This window comes from Orbicella faveolata, unplaced genomic scaffold (genome assembly GCF_042242905.1).
Source record: "Orbicella faveolata isolate gen_17 unplaced genomic scaffold, um_ofav_v1 contig_13, whole genome shotgun sequence".
Lineage (NCBI taxonomy): Eukaryota > Metazoa > Cnidaria > Anthozoa > Scleractinia > Merulinidae > Orbicella > Orbicella faveolata.
The window spans coordinates 18,046,875-18,067,500 of record NW_028301540.1 but is presented as its reverse complement, the minus strand read 5'-3'; the positions used below and the strand labels follow the sequence as shown (position 1 = coordinate 18,067,500).

At 39.8% G+C, this 20,626-nt stretch overlaps 2 protein-coding genes across 3 annotated transcripts in view; one reads left to right on the top strand and one right to left on the bottom strand.

Moving 5' to 3' along the window:
* Positions 1–2,244: 2,244 nt before the first annotated feature.
* LOC110052098 (homeobox protein ceh-63-like) lies at positions 2,245–4,693 on the bottom strand. Its single transcript, XM_020758259.2, has 2 exons — positions 4,425–4,693; positions 2,245–2,757 (listed from the first exon to the last, which is right to left on the bottom strand). The coding sequence occupies exons 1-2, from the start codon at positions 4,528–4,530 to the stop codon at positions 2,360–2,362; spliced, it is 504 nt and encodes a 167-aa protein (XP_020613918.2). The 5' UTR covers positions 4,531–4,693; the 3' UTR covers positions 2,245–2,359.
* A 5,287-nt stretch (positions 4,694–9,980) lies between these two features.
* Positions 9,981–20,626, top strand: part of LOC110052201 (28S rRNA (cytosine-C(5))-methyltransferase-like) — a 53,449-nt gene continuing 42,803 nt past the window's right edge. Inside the window, exons 1-3 of one of the 2 annotated variants that reach the window (XM_020758346.2) lie at positions 9,981–10,190; positions 13,902–13,950; positions 16,498–16,549. In XM_020758346.2, the coding sequence (XP_020614005.1) occupies positions 10,082–10,190; positions 13,902–13,950; positions 16,498–16,549 (210 nt within the window). In that variant the 5' untranslated portion in view covers positions 9,981–10,081. Of the gene's footprint in view, positions 10,191–13,901; positions 13,951–16,478; positions 16,550–20,626 lie in introns of both variants that reach the window. The other variant, XM_020758412.2, reaches the window with a different exon arrangement.

The following is a 20,626-nucleotide window of genomic DNA, read 5'->3' as shown; positions in this document are numbered from 1 at the left end:
ACGAAGATCTCTAAAGGGTGCTGAAGACAATGATGTTTCAAGCTAGGGGAGGTAGAGGAGTCGTTTATTTTAGGAGAGGGCGATAAATCGATTTTCTGACTGTAACATCGGCAATACGGGGGCGTGAAGCGAGAAGGCTACTAAGCATTATTATCTAACTCTACTCTGAATTTATACAAAAGAACTGCGAGATGAGTACAGACCACAGAGCGCACGATATTTACCCTGTTTGAAACCTGTTTTGGTAGTGCTGACTTATTTAAGCGGTGGATAAAGGGTTGTTGAAGGAAAGCATGAACACCAGCAGCAGCATAGCCACAACAGCCAATCACAAACCAGAAACCTACACCGTGATCGCCCCGCACAAACTAGCCGGCGTTGCAGGTCCCCCTCCGGGGTCCCCCTCCAGCCATCTTCGCTTTGCCTCCCACGTTTAACGCCTGCTACGCCTGCTACCAAGAAAATTGCTTCAAATTGAATATGGAAGAAAAACGGCCGTGTTTAGTGGAATAACTGACTTAAAAATTAAAAATTAATAGACCGAAATCTTTCAGCGAAAGATCAAGGAGCACTGAGAAGATTTCAGGTTCTTCTGTTGCCTGCGGGATCTGGTAATGAAAGATCAATCTTGTCCCCAATCCCTATCATTTTGTTGTTAAAAAGGGTGTTCATGAGCTATTGGACCTACAGTCGACCTACAGTCGACCTACAGATTTTCTTTTAGTTGAGCCTTCTGTTTATAAAGAATCGAAAAAATAGCAACAACCAATCAAGTTGCCATGTATTATATCAGTTCGTTTTCAGCGACATCGCCTGTTTGTTTAATTTCCGGCGCATGAACTGAGGAAGAGGGAGACTGGCTACGATTCTTGTGTCTTCATAACACATTCTTTATTCTTGTTCGTTTAAATTAAGTGAATTTGTTTAGGAATCTTCCACCATGATGGCCAGTTCTTTCATATTAAACCAATGATTCAGTCATCCTCAGCTAAGTTTTTGTTGACTTTATTTTACGGTGTAAAATTCATTCAAATGAAACAGGAAATGCATCAGTCAAAGCATAAATCAACAGCAGACTAGTTGTTATGGACCACAGGGAAGGAACTCGGACCTTCTGTATTGATTGTCTGAAAGTTTGAAAATGAGCTATTTGTTTTGTCAGGTTTGAACGGTCTTGAACGTCCGATTTCTTCCTGATATCAGAACGCAAACTTTTTAATCGAAAGCTTAACTGATTATTTGCCACATTTCGACTGCTAAAGTAACTTAGATGGCTTATATAGTAGCAACGAGACTCTGCAAGTTCGCTGGAACATAACCATCACAGTATTCATCTCTATCATCTATCTAAACGTTTAGCCTTCAGTATTTCAACGCAAGTTAACAAATTATGTCACATTGCAAAAATATATCATTATTCCACTGTGAAAGTTCTTTTGAAAAATGGTTAAATTGCAGGGCCGTAGCCAGAAAAACATTATGACTGAGACAATTTCCATAGTTGAATTCTCTTCCTACAGCTACTTGGCAGCTTTGTTTACTTTCTCGCTTCAGAAAAGAGACTACAGGAACGAAAATATGACTGAGGCAAGTGCCTCGGTTTGTCTCATACTGCCTACGGCCTTGAAATGTAATCTTTCTTTTGTGTTTATAGACCTTAATTAAGAGAGAATGAATAGCGAGAGAGTTAAACAACATGAGAGGGATTATCTTTTGTAAAAGGACTATACGATTGACTTGGTTACCCTTTGTCATAGTTTACTCGCGGTATTTGGTTGCATGCGGATGGCGTGGCTATATTCTATAGCCATATATATATGTTATTTTAGTGTTAGGTTCTGCAAATTTATCCTTTCCTTTGCTGCGCTACAACAACTAGGAAGATGTCACAGTTCATATGCTGTATGTACACATTCGCACATGCGCAAGGCCCTGCGCTGATTTCTCTTGTTTGCTCGTACGATTAAAAACGTGTTGTTTATCATCTCAAGTGCATTTAATCCTTTTCATCCTAACCGAAACTACAACACCCTTCATCCTCTCTAGCCTTAGTTTTGTATAGCTTGCATGTAGTTGTGTCTCGGGCTCAGTTCCACCACTCTCCTAATTAAAAAAACGAAATAAAATATGCAGAGTTTGATAGTTACATTTCAGTACTCCATTAGTCGTTTAATTTTCTACCCAGATTACTATATTGATATCATTATTTAATCAATCAGTATTATTAAGCAATACCAGAGACATTGATTCAAGCGAAACCAAACGACCCTCTACATTTTCTTTCCGTTTCCATTTTCTTATTTTTAATTTCTCATCTCTCTGGGCATTCTTTTCAGGGAAGTAATCAAAACAAAACAAATCAAACTTTCTGAGGTATTTTTAGTTTGTAACTGTCCAAATCTATAAACTCTTGAGACTGCTGAGTCGCACAATTAGACTGACTGGTCGTTGAAGAGGAAGGCAGAACTTCTTGTTTATCGACTGGGTTGTTTCTCCAGCGCCTCTTACTGTCCATCAAAGCGGTTTCCATTTCGTCCCTGGCTTCCTTTCTCCATTTTGTTCTTCTGTTTTGGAACCATGTTTTCACTTGTGTTTCTGTGAGATTCAGGGTCGAAGCCAGCTCTGCTCGTTTTTCTTCAGACACATAGCGGTTTCTGGTAAATTCCTGTTCCAATCCCTGCACTTGACTTTGTGTAAACAAAGGTCTTTGCTTTCTTTTTCGCATATTACGTCTTCTTCGCAGGTAAGGGGTTACACCTTTAGGAGAGCAAAGAGTCCAAAAACTTAGATTTGTTGTTTTTTCTTGTTTATACCTAAAAACAGAACTGTTTTTCTTTTTAAAGTTGGAAAATCCCACACGCCAGTAAATATTTATACGAGGCTGCACGAGTAGCAGCGGTGAGTATCGGTCGAGTTAAGTCAGTAAAGTAAAGGCATTAGACTGTAAAACGTCAAATTTATTTTTTAGACTCCTTTTACTCTTTTCAATGTTATTAATTCTTTAACCTTTACGCCTATATAGAGAGTTAGCCAAACGTTCCCGATACTCTTACACGGTCACATGATGTGTTTGACTGACTTGTGATCGAGACATTCAATACAAATCAACGCCAAGATCACATAAACTGCAGAGAGCAAAGGCAACTTACGCAAAAAACTTTAAACATGGAGAACTCTAGACTCGATCGCTTTAATTCTCGAATCCATGAAGTCTTTGCACTAGCCTAACAAATATTAATTTTTGTTTCCGACTTAACTGGTCCCGCAAAATGTTCTGATATTAAAGCTGTGCTATGCTGTAGAATGCGTGTACCGCTCGTCTGTTTTATTACACTCAGCAAGAATTACAAGGCACTAACTGCACAAAGCTCAGCGAGTTCATCTGCTGAAAGGTAAAGATGTCGGACGAAATAAAAGGAATAGTTTAAGTTGTCAAAACGTTCTTTTAAGAACCGCTAACACGATTCAGTGTCATATAAGGTATTCTGTGGCCTTTTGGAGGGTCGAACCCTGATAAATTTAGCATCGCCTGGAGATGACACCTCTTACATCAACGCTTTAAATCCATCAGTAACCTGTAGGAGAGAAACTTCGTCCTTAATAAAATTTGATGAGAGCCACATGCCATTACAACAAGAATATCTGCGGTACGGTGAAGTTTCATCTCCCAGGTTCATGGCTTCAAGTTTTACAAAGCGAAAAGGTGCCAGAGAAAAGAGAAAAAAAATATTCAAGATATTTTGTATGGGATTTACTAATTACAACCAGCACAATGATAACGGAGTCTAGAAAAGTGGAGTTGCTCCTGGTGGACCCGCTCTCTAATTCAAATACATTTCCTTATAAAACCCAAGTTTCAAATACGCCAAAAAAACAAGCATGAGGAAAGAAAACTTGAGAGATTGAAATAGTTGCTGCCGAACCAGCTTGACAATACATGACGGAACCAAACTACTGTGTGGGTGTTTTTCATTTAAATGTTAATTTATTTTTACAGCTATTCGGCTGTCGCTCAAAATTTATACTCTTTTTGATTTGGATTTCACCCTTCCAGAATGAGACGATTTATTTCCTCCTTTTAAGTAGAGTTACACATGTAATTCTTGTCAATTAGGCACACAAAGAAAGCTGCTCTTGGCGGCAAACTTATGAAAGTGTTTGCTGCTGTTCTCAGTCGGTCTTAATCGACATCTGCTTACCTCGTCAAACTCTCAATCAAACTGTACTCCATCAGAAGTCTTGTTCGCACTCCATCGATCATGTCTCATGCAATATGACTGAATTCTTTCTGTGTTACTACCTGCAGACGTAGCCTGGGCTAACAGCCCACAACTCTTGAAATATACTCCAGTGTGAGAACTATGAGCGTGCAATGCTCACACCTGGCTTCACTCCACACATGACTAACGCTCTTATTCACTCACCTGGAAGAAATCTCATAAAGCGAGTACCAAGCAACCAAGGAGGGAAATGTCTCGCTGCATTTAACCACTGTGTTGTACTGTACATAGGCGATAAAGCTCCTTCCATGTTGAATGCAACTGGTCTGAAAGCTTGAGGGACGATAGGACATCCAAACACCGGACAGTCTTCTTCGCGATTCAACACTTGTGCACATTCATCCTTAGGTTCTTCTGGAAGATTCAAAATATTCTTTATGGAAAATGAGTTGTCAGATGCCTGTTGCTGCGGCTGTACGGTCGGGACGTCTTCTCGACTAATCGACGCCATGGTTGAAATGTGTTTCAGGGCGGTGCGCTGCACTAGTGTGAAAAGCGGCACCCTCGGTCGTCAGAGGTACTCACACGATACCTGTGCATTGTTGTCCAATTAGTGCTATTAGTCACTTGTGCACTTGGAAATGTCAAATACTGTAGTGTCGATTTCACTTCATTGCAATTCTGTACCGTATGTAAATCCAAGGCAACTATTTGCTCAGGTTGACTTTCCAAGGTGCTCTATTAACATCGATTCTTAAAGCACGATGAAGGATATCAGCTTAAATGACGAAAGCTTATTTCTTCTTTTAAATCTGTTGACGTCAATTTTTCTTGAGTCCATCTGCGGAGAAATACACGTTGACTATTTAAACTTCCGGTTAAGGTAATTTCCTGATCGGAAGAGGATAGTTCACAGTAAAACGGAAACTACTTCGTAACGGCGAAAACGGGAGTTTGTCTTCGGTTGGGAGGCATTATTATTAAAATATACTCATCCTTGAAGCAAACCTCGAGTCATCAAGTTAAAATCACCACACTTAACAAACTTATATTATGTAGCCCGGAATCTACTCGTTTTAGGTTCTTCAGGGTATTTCCTTCACTTTTACAGATATACTTGTGTTGAAACATTCAAAAAAACCAATTTCCGCCTTAAACGACATTTTTGTGTTTTCTCGTTGAGGCCAAGGTACTCAGTTTGCATTACTTCTCTGGAAATCATGTGAAATATGTATCCGATGTGAGGCCTTAAATTTCGCCGGAAAAATGTTTTGACAGCCAAATTCATTTTTCGTCTATTATTATCTACCCATAAAAGAACAATTTATGAAAAGGAGACATATTGTTAGTAATACGTACCCTTTTGAAAAGTGCGAAAAGTACAGTGCTGTCCTAACTGTTTGTCTTTATTCAATGTTTTCTTACTATTATTACGCACATGGAATGTAAAATTTATGAGTTCTTCTTATCAAGTGAACACATCCATTCGCGAGTGGCTAGATCTAGTCATCTAGCACTTCAGTTGTAAACCGTTGCCTCTCGTGTTCAGTTAGAGCTTAATCATATCAAGACGGGTGTCTGCTGATCATGAAATGTATTGTTACACTACTGTAATTTATTGTCCCTGACCATCAGTTGAATGAAATACGGGCAAAGATACGAATATCAATGCTTAACAGCAAGCAAAAGCAAGGGGAGGAAAAAATAACTAAGAAATAAATAGTAAAGAAGACGGAAATTAAAAGCGTGAAAGACAAATGAAAAGATTAAGAGGGACAAAAGTATAGAAACTCAGTTAAACTGGCGGTAAGAGAAACAAATTGATAAATGAGAGGAGACTGAGAGATTTTAGATATTTGCGAATTTGCTCGCACTGTAAATGATAATTTTCTGTGTTAAATTAATTTCAGGAGTATTCCTGAGCTTACAAGACTTGCAAAATACCAGGTACAATCATGACTGTCCTTAAAAATAAGTGAAATTGTGATTGTTAGCACTCTCTATCTATTGTTATATATGCCTCTCGTTGTCGTGATGAGGCTACCTAAACTTGTTTTTGTTTCATGCCGGTCATACAGCGCTATTTTAGATTAGGAATCAAAGAAGAGGTCATGCATGTGGATGTCATCATACTAGAGCGGCGATGCATACCAGTAAAGAGATGGCGATGACATTAATCTAATAAAGACTCCCATATACTGTCTTCTTAAAAAAGAAAAGTGAAAATGATCTTCGGCGTCCGCGTAATACCAAGATGTAGAGTCGTGCCCTTTTAAACTCTCACCAGAGAAGTGGACCCCCCAGGGATGCTCAATTTAGCAGCATGGAAAGACAATCTTATCGCGGTTTAACCATTTCAAACACAATTAAGTGTTGTTTGTTTCAGGTTGCTGTCGCTCAGTAGGTTCAGACCCAAATGTGATACACACGGGCATAGAAAAGGGAATTGATTCCTGCTGATAGCTGACACGGGCTAGCTCTCTCTACAGTCCTTCCATCTCCTCCAATGGGCGCATCATACTCATAAGACCACATAACTTATTTTAAAGTGGAAGAAACAAACCACGAAATAGATATGATAAACCAATCGGTTACGCTCTAGACGAGTTGAAACACGACTTTGATGCAACTCTTCCTTAGTTCTTTTAAACACAGACAGCTGTTTTGCAAGACACTTCGTCACAGGAAGGAAATGAGCCCAGACGTTTCCGAGATGTTCGTTGTGTTGTAGCTATTTGAGGATGAAATAATTTTCTTTGATTTTAACTCTCAAGGACTCGCAAATTGAGAATTAAATTCGAATGACTCCAAGACGAAAATTACAGGGTTGAACAAAAAAGAAATCAGCTCTAACGATCCGCTGCTGGTAGCAGTAGAAGAGTTTGTGTACTTCCATAAAAACGTCATTTCCGTCGACGCCCTAAGCTTTTTGTTTCCAATTTAAAAGCCAAATTCCGATTCACTAATTTTAAATAATGATCCTATTTTGGCTGAAAAGAAAATTCTAGGTATGGTTCATTTCAAATGGATAATTATACAGGAAATGCTAGAAAAACGACATAATTATTTCTAAACAATTGTCAGCTTGTTTGGTTACATCTATCAACGTTAAAGCTAGCGGAAAAACAGCAATAAAATGAAAATAATCGAGATGTTTACAAAGGGGTTAACAAAATTGTTATCACGGATATGGTTGCCGATTTTATTCATGAGAGAAAGTTCGAGCTAACTTTGGTGTCAGATTGGGTGAGTTTAACTTGAAAATCCATTTATTTTTGTCAGCATTTAATTTTACATAAAGTCAGAAGTTGTGGTAATCAGGAAGTAATAGATCAAACTGGATGTGCGAGTGTTCAATGAGGGGTTCAAAACACCGAATAACACTTGGGATGCACTTTTGCCCCAGCTTAACACTATCACCCGCCTCACCGTCTGTGAGACCGATTTACAGCCGGGATGCTCCGGAGGATATCGTACGATCCCGATCATAGTGTGAGCCTCTTAAATACTCTAAAATGCAGATCTTATGGGATCCAGTGTTAAGCTCGAAAAACGAGAAAATATACTAGCATATTTCGCGAGCAAGCACGAAGCAGGGAGGCCAGAAGAATTAGAACGAAAAAAATTCTACTAAAATCTAAACCTATTGTTAGGAAAACCGTGAAGACGAGCCACAGTAGATCTTCTGTTGGAGGGGTAAAAAATTCCTCCTTAACTGGGAAGATCTATCGCGCTAAAAAGGCCAAATTGAAAAAGGGGCTCTGAAGGCCATTTAGGAATGATCAGACCTGAACAGGCCATAAGAACTCGAACCTCACGTGAGGAACGATCCAGTTGTTCCCTCCTCTATAATCCTGAACTAAGGCATCTTCGCTGCTGCAGCTAAAAAGGGCCGCAATCCTAGAATTAAACCCAGAAACCTGGGAAAAGAAGTCAAAAGGCTAGCATCGTGGAATCGGAAGACCAATTACCTCACCAATCAGCAGACGTTTAATATGGGGAAGGAGGGGGACTGGGAGAAAGGAAAGCAGGCGTTCCATCATTCTCGTCCCCATAGCCCGTTTCGCGTTTCACTGGTTTTGGACCCACCGGGAAAGGTGTTGATCTCAAATAATATAGAAACTTTTGTAGGTGCTGGCAGTGATAACGGCGTCGCTTGATTTGGATAGGTAAAGAATTGTTTACATTGTATGTACAGTTGTGCAGATACTTCAAGTATTTAAACGACAAATTTGGTATTTAAGTCCATCTTAGTGATCACCTTAACAGTTATTACAGCACGTATCAGTAAGTACGAAGATACTGAGGCGCTATACTCTTCGAGTAGTGACGTCAGCGTTCATTGGTCACGGCACAGTACTCAGCGACAAGGAAAGACCGTTAATTCAGTTTCCTCAAAGTATCAACAAAGAAAACCAGCGAAAATATTTTTCAACACAAGATTTAATGGTACTTTTTCGAAATTATTTCACAAAAGTCTCGTCACAGCACGCAGGCAGTGAATTCAACAGTACTAACTTGATTCAGTGTGGAAGAGTTGACTTTAAAACAATTCTTAAGAAGGAAAAGTGAGTACCGTGTTTGCAGAGCTCAAAATTAAGCTCTTCCCAGCGAGAAAGGTGTAGAAAGATCGATTGCCAGATACAGCTCACTTCAACATGTCTTAAATGTGAGCTTTTGGATAAAAGTAGCCAGATTTTAAGGTTTTAAAGTGAGTACTGTTGCTGAGTACTGTTAAGTTATGCAAATAAAAAGTGATCAACTCTTTGTGCATAACATTAAAAAATGTCACACTATACTATTTCGTAAACAAATAAAGGGAAATGACTTCCAATGGCTGGAAACAACTTTGTAATATTTGGTTTGGCACCCTTTAGACGAAATTATACAGTTTGCGATGCCCGTTCGCTGCATGTATCACATATTCATGTTACAGATGACTTCGAGATTTGAAATTTCTGCGCGATTTCCCGGAGTGAAAACCTTCTGTTTTCGTAAAAAAAAACAAGACTTTTGCTCGCTGTTCGACAGAAATTCTTGTATGCACCATGATCTATAATACCTGTTGCTGCGTTAACCATGCTTTTCCTTTCAAATACTGCACGCACGAGTCTGAGATAAAATAAATTCCGATTTACACCGCGCGTGGGGAAAAATTGAAAAGGATAAAAAAAAACCTTAATAAACCCACAAAATATTACTTTCAAAAATAGTAATTGTATTACGATATATTCACAGAGATGAGAGAAAACACATTTAGAATGTGAAAAGCCACTGAAAAGTGACATTTTATTTCTCAACTGAAATTCAGACGCCAGACGCGAATACAACTTCACCTGCCTAACCTCGCCCCCCACCCCCATACAATGTTGAAAACTACTACCTGCAATTTCTTCTGACTTTCAACATTGTATGGGGTGTGGAGGGGGAACAGTAATGCGTTTTTAAAAGGAAAGGGGCGCTTTTTTCAAACTTCAGTAGTAAAACACATACAATTCGTTAAATTAAATAAGTGTCCAGAGGACTTTTGTCCACGATTGTAGGTGAACCCTGCAGAACAGGCGGATTAGCGGGGCAGAGAACGAAACGCGATACAAGAGCGCGGGGCGCACGATTTCTTTCTTCTCGCGCTTCGCACTCGTGGTCGCGCTCCGCGCTCGTGTATCGCGTTTCGCGGTCTGCCCCGCCAATCCGCCTCTTCTGCAGCTAGCGAAGAGGATCTAGGACGATATGTGTGTACATACATGACGCAAGTACTTCAAGTGGGAATCTAGACCGCTGGTCAGCGAGAAGGAGGTCTCTCTGTTTGAGTGAGACACACGTGTGTGGAACCTTCCAAGTTTTCGGTGTCCTCAGTTGTAATGGGAAGAAAGAACAAATTTTCGAGTAAGTGGTCGACTGATGCAACACCAATAGGTCCTGGTAGGAAAGCAAGGAAGCAACCAGCACCGAAGTTACCAAAACAGTTGGGTAAATAGTACATTTTTCCGTCTTTAAAACGTACGAATCTTTGTCATCATGGTTCGGGTAGAATGGTACGCGTACCCAAAAATAAAACGGCTCTCTCGACGAAGAGTGAACGACTTTGCCCCTTTCTGTACACGGGTAAATTTGGTACTCGTTCCTGAAAACCTGACCCAGCAGTACTGAGCATGGATAAAGTTGTTATAAGCTCAGTTTTTTGACGGGAGTTATGTCTGCTTCTGTCCTCCTATCCATGACAAATTCGCTAAAACATTGTCGCAGTAGCTGTAGGTCCGCAAGGCGAAGCTCAGTGAATCCACTGCTGGGCGCGTGAGGAGCAAAGCATGCGCATGTCTGTGACGTAAATTCACAAATTCATGCGGCGCTTCTGGTCGCTGGAAATGTCATCGGATGACAGTCATGGACCCTACAACTCATTACATCTGTACAGTGTACATTTGCCGTTCTCTTTTAATTTTGGTCTTCCAACCTATTTTGTTTCACATTACTGCTGGGGACAGTGCTGTGGAAGGACATTATGTATTATGCTGTGTTCTAAGGAAGAGTTTGTCTTAGAGCAAAACTGTTCAACTGTGATGTAGCAACTGTCATGTCGAAGGTTGCACCCCAACTTTTGATCTTTAACGTCTCTTAAGTTCTCCTGCGTACAACATTCATAAATTCCACCTGGTCCGCCATTGATCTGATGAGATAACTTATGCCTCACTACGTGAAAAATCTGTGGGCGGTTATCTGATTGGCTTTTAGACTAACAAAAGGATCCTCAAGTGTCCAGCCATACCTTTGGAGGGGGAGTACGTAGCATATTTTTTCATTTTTAAGGCGCATCACTTTTTCAAAGAAAATATGCCTGTTCAATCGAAATCTGATCCAATCTCGGGGTGCATCTTATAACCAAGTATGTTCATACCACAAAATGCAATTTTGCCAATTTTCACTGATGATGAACCAGTTAAACATTGGCTAACATGCCATTTGCTATCATCCGCATCCTCTGCATAATCGGAGATTTTTTCTGCATAAAACAGAAAAATTGTTCCTTATTAGTGACAAAGCAGCTGCCTTCCAACCCCAGAAGCAAGAATTCTGAGGAGACTGATTATTTTGAATTAGTTTTTGACCTAAATCAGCAATGAAAACATGCTATTTTGTTCCGTGACGAATTTTTGACCTCCAGGTGTTCCATTAGCAAATTTGGAAAGCATAGTGTTGTTATCCAAGTGAATGGGATCAAAAAATTTCCTATAGTTCAGTTTGCGTCTTATAACTGAGTATTTAGGAGAAATTTTCAGTTTGTAAACTTGATACACTTACATGTATGTCTAAAAGTTAACAGTGTGTATTATAAGCGAGTGAGCCTTATAACTGAAGAAATATGGTATTCTTTTCCCAGACAGTGGCTGGTAATTTGGCCTAAACAGTATTGGAACACAATCATAAATTAAAACATTTGGAGCAATTAAATGCAATTGAACCTTTGACTGAGTATGATGGTCGAAGTGTGATTGATAAATGGCATCCAATGCATGTGCAGGTGATGACGCTTTAGAATATCTGAAATACATGTATTAGCTACCCACTAATTGCAAAAAAAACCCAAGATGTTGAATGGAGATAAGTAAATGAAGTTGCTTGAAGTTGAAACAACCTTATGTATTTTAAGTTTGCTTTCTGGGAGGAGAGGAGTAAGCAGAATCTTTTATGTTGTGTGCTGTTTGGTTGTGACTTATACAAGTCAAAACTACATGAACTATCTGGTTCAGGTGAACATGGCGTCTTTTTACCAATTTTAAAACCTTTAGCACACTAAGGGGCTTATTTAAAGGATCTGTGCATCCTCTTGGAACTAGATCTAATCTACATGTACATACATTGTAAATTAAATTATTTACACTTGTGATTAGATTGAGCAGCTAAATACATTTGCACTTAGTTCCTGCTGTACAACTGTACATGTACTTGACTAAACATGTTTTGACTCTGAACTAATAAGCAATTCAACAACTCACAGTTCTGTTTGCTCTTCTACCATATATGTTTGGGTTCTTGGTGTCCTTTTACAAAATTATAAAATCTGTAACACAGTAAAATGAGTGTGAGACCCAGTCTTCATAAATTAAATTATTGATAGGGCAAAACACTTTTTATTGCATTTGAGTATTGAACTCAGACAAATCCAATACTTCATTTAAGTTTGATTATATGCAGTTAAGTCTTTGGAAAACACCACATGTAGGTGACAAGTCACAGCAACTTGATCTAGGGAGAAGTGGCAGTGATATTGTGAAATGGATAATTTTGTGAAAATCTTTGTCCCGGCAACAGAATTGTTCTCCTGTGAAAAGTTGAACAATTTCAAACTGGTCTGTGCATGTGATCACAACAAGAAAATGAATCATGCTGACTTGTTTTGGAAGCAATACACAAAAAGTGTTTTGTCACCTGGTATGTCCCGAAATCATGGTTATCGGTGGCATTTTTAGTTGCTCACTTCTTGAACTGAATTTTGCTCTACTAGCGGGTGACTTGGCAAGTAAATGCTTTTGAACAGTGGCTTTGTCTGTGAATTTTCAAGAGAGTTTGATTCATGCAAAGAAAAAAAGTGAGAAAATTCAATGAAAATATGTTTACAAATAGAAAACGAAATAGTACTAGCAAGACTAAAAACTCTTTTGGGCTAAAAAAAGGAATGGAAGTCTTATAACTATATGTACAGGTTTGTTATTGACATGAAGTGTTGAAATTCTAAATTGGTGTTCACCACAGGCTGTCGAAAATCTCCTCTTTCCAAAAAGTGGCTCTCCTTTGGACAGCTGGTCACAGCTGCCTGGGTGAAAGCCTAACTAGCACTGTCAGTTGTTATTTGCACTGCCACTTATAATGAGCACTGTCTGTTGTAACTAGCACTTCTACCACATCACTACCTCTTACATGTAGATCAGGCAGGTGTAGCTGTATAATGGGAGTCATGAATGAGTAGTTTTAGTGGGGGGCTACCATTTTATTCTTTTGTGGGTGATGTTCCTAGGGAATCTGCAAGCCACAAGTGAAATTCCCCCTGCATCATTTCTTATGCTTTTTGCTTGCTGCCCACTTTTATCATTGATAATCCAAGTGAAGAAAATTTGTGTTATGAAAGGTCTTGCCAGATAGCTCATTAAACCACATGGGGACTCTGAGTGGGCCTGTCAATTTCAAGCCATTCGGGAAAGGCTTTTTTGGCACCATCTCTGTTGAACAGCAGAAAAACTTCTGCAAATCTTTTAAAATGGATCCGACTTTGTCGCTTTCAATTCCAAAGGGAAGTGTACAGCTTTGGAACCGAAATTGACTCATCATGGAGTCACCCATTTTTGCTTTAGAACTATTTTCCTGCTTGCTCTCTGGATATTTAGTGAATCCAGGGCTTTCTTTATCTTTACCTTGCATTTTCCATTCGCAAATCTGCACGTTTTTGATATCTGCAGCTGCACTGCAACCTATTAAACACAAACAATGTGTCCTCTTGGGATAGATGACTGACATCGATTAACACCTGATTGTTGTTTCACTACTCTCAGCCAATCTGAAACTCCTATTTGCTTGAATCATGCTACTGAAACCAGAGATAGGCTCTGGCCTGATGGGCAGACTTTAAATTTTGTTATTGTTGTTTTGTTCACTGTATATGTGACCCTTTTTTTCCTTTCATTACAGGAAGTGGTACACAGAAGAAGAACAACAATGTTCAGAAGGCTAAAAAAAGGTATAACATAGAACTAGAAAGAGTACCACTCAAAGACAACCAAATCCTTGAAATAGCCTATTGGCATTGAGAAAGAGCAAGGCATAACCAGCTCATAACAAACTCAAATTTTCACGTTTCAATTTATTGAGTTATTTTTTTGTAAAAAAAATACCTCTTAGTCGGCACGTCGGGTATGTTATGGACGGGTCAATGGGTGAGTGAGTGAGTGAGTGAGTGAGTGAGTAAGTGAGTGAGTGAGAGATGTATGTATGTCACACCAATCAGATTGGATCTACTATAAACAGCCAATCAAATTTCTTGTTGTAAAGGTAAATGGTATGTGAGAAGATTTGATCCCGATAGAGTTCAGAACGGCCATATTTATTCTTCTATAAAAGAGGAGGAAGTATTCATATATTGGGTTTACTTCGACATTTTCTGTGGGTTAGGCTGAGGATTTTAGTTAAATGAACGAGATGAGCCTTGAGGTTTGAAACAGTTCGTGAGTTAGTAGTATGCAAATGCAACGAGATATTTTTATTTTTAGTTACAAAGGTAACTTGATACTTTTGTTTTTCACAAGGAGTAAATTCAATTAGAGGTCACGAATCGTCGCGTCTAGTTCTTAGGACTTGCTTTAGAGGGGACGAGACTTTAGATTTGAAACAGTTCTAACGTTTACAATAGTAAGTGCGGGTAACAATTGTTTTGTTCTTGTTGCATGCAAATATAACGAGACATTTTTGGTTTTTAGTTGCAAAGTGTAATGTGACACTCTTGTTTTTCACAAGGGAGTAAATTCAATTAGAGCGGACGAATCGTCATCACTCTTTCCCACGAGATGTTTGCTATCTTTAGTAACAAATGGTAACTTAACACTTTTGTTTTTTATATGGGAGTAAATTCAATTAGAGCTGACAAGTTATCGGCTACTGTTTCCAGGATATTAAACAAAAAAGAAGGTTTTGTTTCTGGACGGTTTTTACGTCTCTGCAGTAGCAGTTTAATAGTTTTATTTGATGACATTCATTTCAGCCCGATATTTTTTAAGGGAAAAAGTATGAAAACTGTTCAAATGTTCTTTGAAGACTGCGTGGCACCAAGTTTAAGTGCATTTAATTAAATCAGACTTTCAACGTGTCAGAGATTTTTTTTTCTCTTTCTTTCTATTTTCGGTGAAGTTGTGTTGTGTTGTGTTGTGTAAAAAGGTAAACTTACGACTTGTGTAAAATGCGAAAAAGTCTCTAAATTAACTTGAGTATTTTTGAGCAAAAATTTCTCTTGGGGGTTGGAAGGGTTATGTGATCGGTGAGCGAGGGAGTTATGCATGTGCGGGTGTCACACCAATCACAGCGCGGGTTGTATCAAAGAGCGAATCAAATTGCCCGTTAGAAAATAAGATGATAACTACATTGATCTGGAGACATGTCAGATTACTGTAGTTTGTTCAGTCAAACATTTTATGGCTTACTATTTAGCTATCTTACCATGACCGATGTAACATCGCAACCAAAAAAACTTGTCAAATTAACCAAATCATTACTGTACCATGAATGCTTCTATCTACAAAACTTCACAGAAAAAAATAACTCTTGCACGTCTTGCGTGCCTATGTTTTTTCACTTAGTTGCAATCTACAGAAAAAAAAATGACATGCAAAGCATGCAGAAGCGATGATGTTTGACAGTGTCTTACATGACTTAGTTATCCTGGACATGGCAAAACAAACTAACGAATATATAGTGTATGGTAAATAAAAGTAGCTATAAAAATTGGTGTAGCATGTGTGTGGAGTGAGAAGAATAATATTGATGGCAGTGAAACTGGGTGAAGAACTGGGTGTGGGAACAGGGGTGTGGCAAGAGTAAGAATAAAACCTCACCCTGTTTTTTTGTTGTTTTTTTTTCATTATTTGGAAGTCATGTGACCAGAACAAAAAAACACTCATCTAAAGCTGAAATATCACAGATTACAATTCTTGGTAAATTTCAATAATTAAAATGTCCCAATGCAAGATAAAGTGGGAAGGTGATCAAACGTGTCTCAGAGTAAGAGTTGTATGATTAGTCATTTCCATTTTGAGACATCTTTTAAATAATTATTTTTATTCTTAAAACAGTTTGTAGGGAATATCTCAGTTGAGTTCCTTAGATGACAAGGTTGATACCAAAATGTACAATCTTGTCACTTTATTTCTCCAGCTTTAAATAATTTCAAATTGGATGTGATTTATTACAATTTCAAGCAGCTTAAATTGCAATAATACAGTACAATATGCTAAACCGCCAAGAGAGGCTCCCTCATACATTGTATGTAGGCTTGATTACATTAGCAGACAACAGACTACAGACATTTCAGCCTAAAAACAGACTGTAGTGCTCTGGTTAGCCTGAATATCACTCAGGTTTGCCTGTAGTACTCAGGTCACAGTGTAATCTGTTTACGGTTAAAGTTGCTCTCGGTAATGGAAATTGGAATGCTAAAAAGTTTGCAGTCTGCTGTCTGCAAATGTAATACACTGTCTTGTGCATAAGTAATGAAAGTAGGATTGGTTCTATTTTTTAGAAGGATAAAAGAATTACAGGATTCTGATGGAATTGTAACATTCAATAACAAGGTGAAGTTTCGTACTGTGATACATATAGCATATTAATTATGAATGAATGTTGCCAAGGGAATTTTTATAACAATTTGTATAGAAGTTTGGCTTGAAAATAACTCTGTAGTAATAGAGAGGTGAGAAGAAACTCAAACATGATGTATACCTTGTTCTAAAAGTGAGGTTTGACAACTGTTGTTGACATATTCACCACACCAAGGGTGTGAATTGTCAAATTAAACTGTATTACTTGCCAGTAACTCATGCCCTGAACGTAGACATAATTTATCTAAATCCCCATAATGAGATGTATTGTACCAATCATACGGATTGCAATGCTATGGACAGTATTTTGACAATTCATTCCCGTTTGTGTGTCTTGGACAACCCTAGATTTGTTAAACCTCCAGGGTTGTTTCCAAGACTCTTTTAGACATCACAATCTAACCAAAATAAGGCAAGTTGCTATGTACTTGCAAGTACAGCTATATCAGTTTTGTTGCTCTAAAAGCTATTAATATCACTACTAACTATTCCAATGTTTGGTTTTTATGGGGAAATCTCAGCCTGTGAGCTTGCCGCATTGACTGAGGGATAGCTGGGTCAATATGGTAAGGCCGAGGTTTGAGTTTTTTTTCATAACGACAGAGCATTGGGGGTAAATACACCTACAGGCATAAAAATTTCCATTCCCATGGCAACCCACTCTTTTCCAGTTCCCCCAACCTGATTTCAATATTTTAGTGATTTTCAGCTCGAAAAACATTAAACAAGGCCATGAACTCGACCTGACATATTTACAGCTGTATATGCTTGCTGGATCATGCCGATGAGGCACCATTGGCAAATAGGGACCTTATGCATATACCATGAGGACGGCGAGGATGACGCGTAGTAAAAAATGTGTTACTATATTTTTACTTTGGAATTTCGCATTTATTTGGAACAATCCAGTGTATCTGTCCGTATTAAAACATGCCCCTGCTGAATATGCTACTGTTACGTGACTAATGTATGCGAGTTACCGGTCACGTGTCATGTTTAATGTATGATGTTGGATCATGTGGATTTACTGTGTAACAGTCGAAGATCTATTGCTTGAATAAAGGTTGTAGAACTAAACATGGTGGCAGCGGTGCAAATATTGGAAAAAACCATTTGATATCGAACCGTAACAACGTTTGGAAGTGTATAGGATGCCTGGAGATCCTCCACCATCGACAGTAGGCGAACAGCAAGCCTTGGGCGCACAGTCACCGCCTATCTTACAAGGAATACAGCCGCCCACAGGCCTGGATCTGTCGGGACAAAACAAGGCTGTGAATTGGAAGGTGTACAAGCAGCAATGGGAAAACTACACCATTGTAGCACAGCTGGACAAGCAAACAGAAGAGTACAGAGTGGCACTATTTCTCTACTCGATAGGATCCGAGGCGGTCAAGACATACAATAGCTTCGATTTGAATGAAGAGAACCGGCGTAAGCTATCAGAGATAATCAAGGAATTTGACAATTATGTGATTGGAGAAACCAATGAGACTTATGAATGCTACATGTTCAACAGTCGCAACCAGAAAGAAGGTGAATCCATTGATACGTATGTAGGAGAACTGAGAACACTTGCACAATCGTGCAATTTCTGTACTTGTTTACACGATTCGCTAATACGAGATTGAATTGTCCTTGGCATACGTGGTGCTGATACATGCAAGTGCCTATTGCGTCAGACCAAATGGACATTATAAAAATGCATCGAAATTGTAAAGAGTGATGAAGTTTCAAGCATCCAGCTGAGGAACATGGACCAGACCACGAAGCTAGATGAGGTCCATGAAGTTGAATCGAGAAAACCAAAGAAACCAGAGCACAAATATCCGAAGCAAACAGGCCGGTTTCTGAAACATGCCAACCGGAAGCCAGATAAGGAAGAGATGTCGGCAAGAGATAAGCCGTGCGAGTTCTGTGGAGGAAAACATCGCAAAGGCAGAGACAACTGTTCTGCTTGGGGCCGTGTGTGGAGCGTGTGGCAGAAAAAACCACTTTGCAGCACAGTGTAAAGCAAAAGAAAAGGTACACAATGTCGAAGTCGAAGACGAAACAAGCGAAGAAGAGTTCCTTTATTGTGTGACTACAAAACCAGAATTGACAGGAACTGTCAACAGCGTCTACGCACAGATGCTTATCAACGAGAAGCCTGTAAAGTTCCATATTGATTGTGGTGCAACAGTAAACGTATTACCAAACAAATATGTCAACAAGCAAGATATCCAGCTGATGAAATGTGTCTTGCAGGTGTGGAACAAGACTGAACTCAAACTAGAAGGGACCTGTCGCGTGACCTTACGCAATCCCAGAAACCACAAGAAATACTCAGTCGAGTTCATTGTTGTGAAGGAGAATTTGACTCCATTGTTGGGCTCAAAGGTGATCCAGCAGATGGGACTTCTAAAAGTGCACGAGGAGAACTTTGAAAAAGTAGCTGCAACAAAATTAGCAATTAAGAAGGCACCAACAGCACAAGAAATCATCACGGAATACAGTGAAGTGTTTGAAGGGGAACTGGGGACGCTCGAAGGACAACACCACCTAGACATTGGTCCTGCAGTGCCGCCTAACATTGCCCCTTTGCGACATGTGCCATTCGCTATTAAACCAAGGCTCAAGGCTGAGCTTGAGAGACTGACAGACATTGGTGTACTGATGCCTGTTGATGAACCCACAGACTGGGTTAGCAACCTTGTTGTGGCTACGAAGGAATCAGGGTATTTGAGACTTTGTCTAGACCGACAACAACTAAGTAAAGCACTAAAGAGAGAGAGATACCCACTCCCTGTGATAGATGATGTACTTCCAGCTCTCTCACAAGCAAAAGTCTTCACCAAAATTGACGCCAGAAATGGCTACTGGCATGTGTAACTAGATGACGAGTCAAGCAAGCTGACAACCTTTGACACACTCTACGGGAGATACAGGTGGAAAAAACTTCCATTTGGAGTCAGCGTAGCTAGTGAGATATTCCAAAAGAGGTTGAACCAGGCACTTGATTGACTTGATGGCCTGCTGAGCGTGCATGATGACATGGTGATCTATGGAGTAGGAAACACAGAAGAAGAGGCAACTGCTGATCACAACACGAAACTACAACAGTTCCTACAGCGGTGCAAAGAGAAAGGGATGAAGCTAAACAAGAAAAAGCTTCAGCTCCTGTGCAAAGAGATCCCCTACATGGGACACCTGTTCACAGCAGATGGGCTGAAATCTGATCCTGAGAAGATTGAGGCCGTGCGCAACATGCCCAAACCTGATAACGTCAAAGCTGTGAGGCGATTTTGCGGGTTTGTGAACTACCTTGCAAAGTTCCTGCCTTGACTGGCCGAGGTGTTAGGGCCCATCCAGCAATCGACACGCAAGAAGATGCTATGGCAGTGGCAACATGAGCATGACGCAGCATTCGAGAAGGTCAAAGAACTTGTGACACAGGCACCCTTGCTGAAATATCACAACCTGGAAGACGAGCTCACTGTCCAATGTGACACAAGTGAAAAAGGACTTGGGGCTGCCCTCATGCAGAATGGGCAACCCATAGCATTTGCAAGCCGCGCCCTGACAGACCCAGAGACTCGATATGCACAGATAGAAAAGGAAATGCTAGCCGTAGTGTTTGCGCTTCAGAAATTCGATCAGTACCTATATGGTCGCCCCATAACTGTCCAGAGTGACCATAAACCACTAGCAGCCATCTCCAAGAAATCACTCCGAAGGGCACCCAAGAGACGCCAAGGGATGCTGTTGAAAGTGCAGAAGTATGACGTGTCCATCGTCTACAAACCAGGGCTTGAGATGTACCTGGCTGACACGCTAAGCAGAGGATTTCTTCCCACAACTCAGAGTGATCAGGGAGAGTTTGAGCGTGTGAGTGCTGTCAAACTGCTGCCAATGACCGATGAGAGACTTGAGGAGCTGAGGAACAGCACCTGTGATGGTGAAGTTTTGCAACAGCTAAAAGAAGTAATCCAGACTGGCTGGCCAGAGGAGAAGCAGCAGCTCCCGGCCGTACTTGCTCCTTACTTTAGCTTTAGGGATGAGATGAGCATC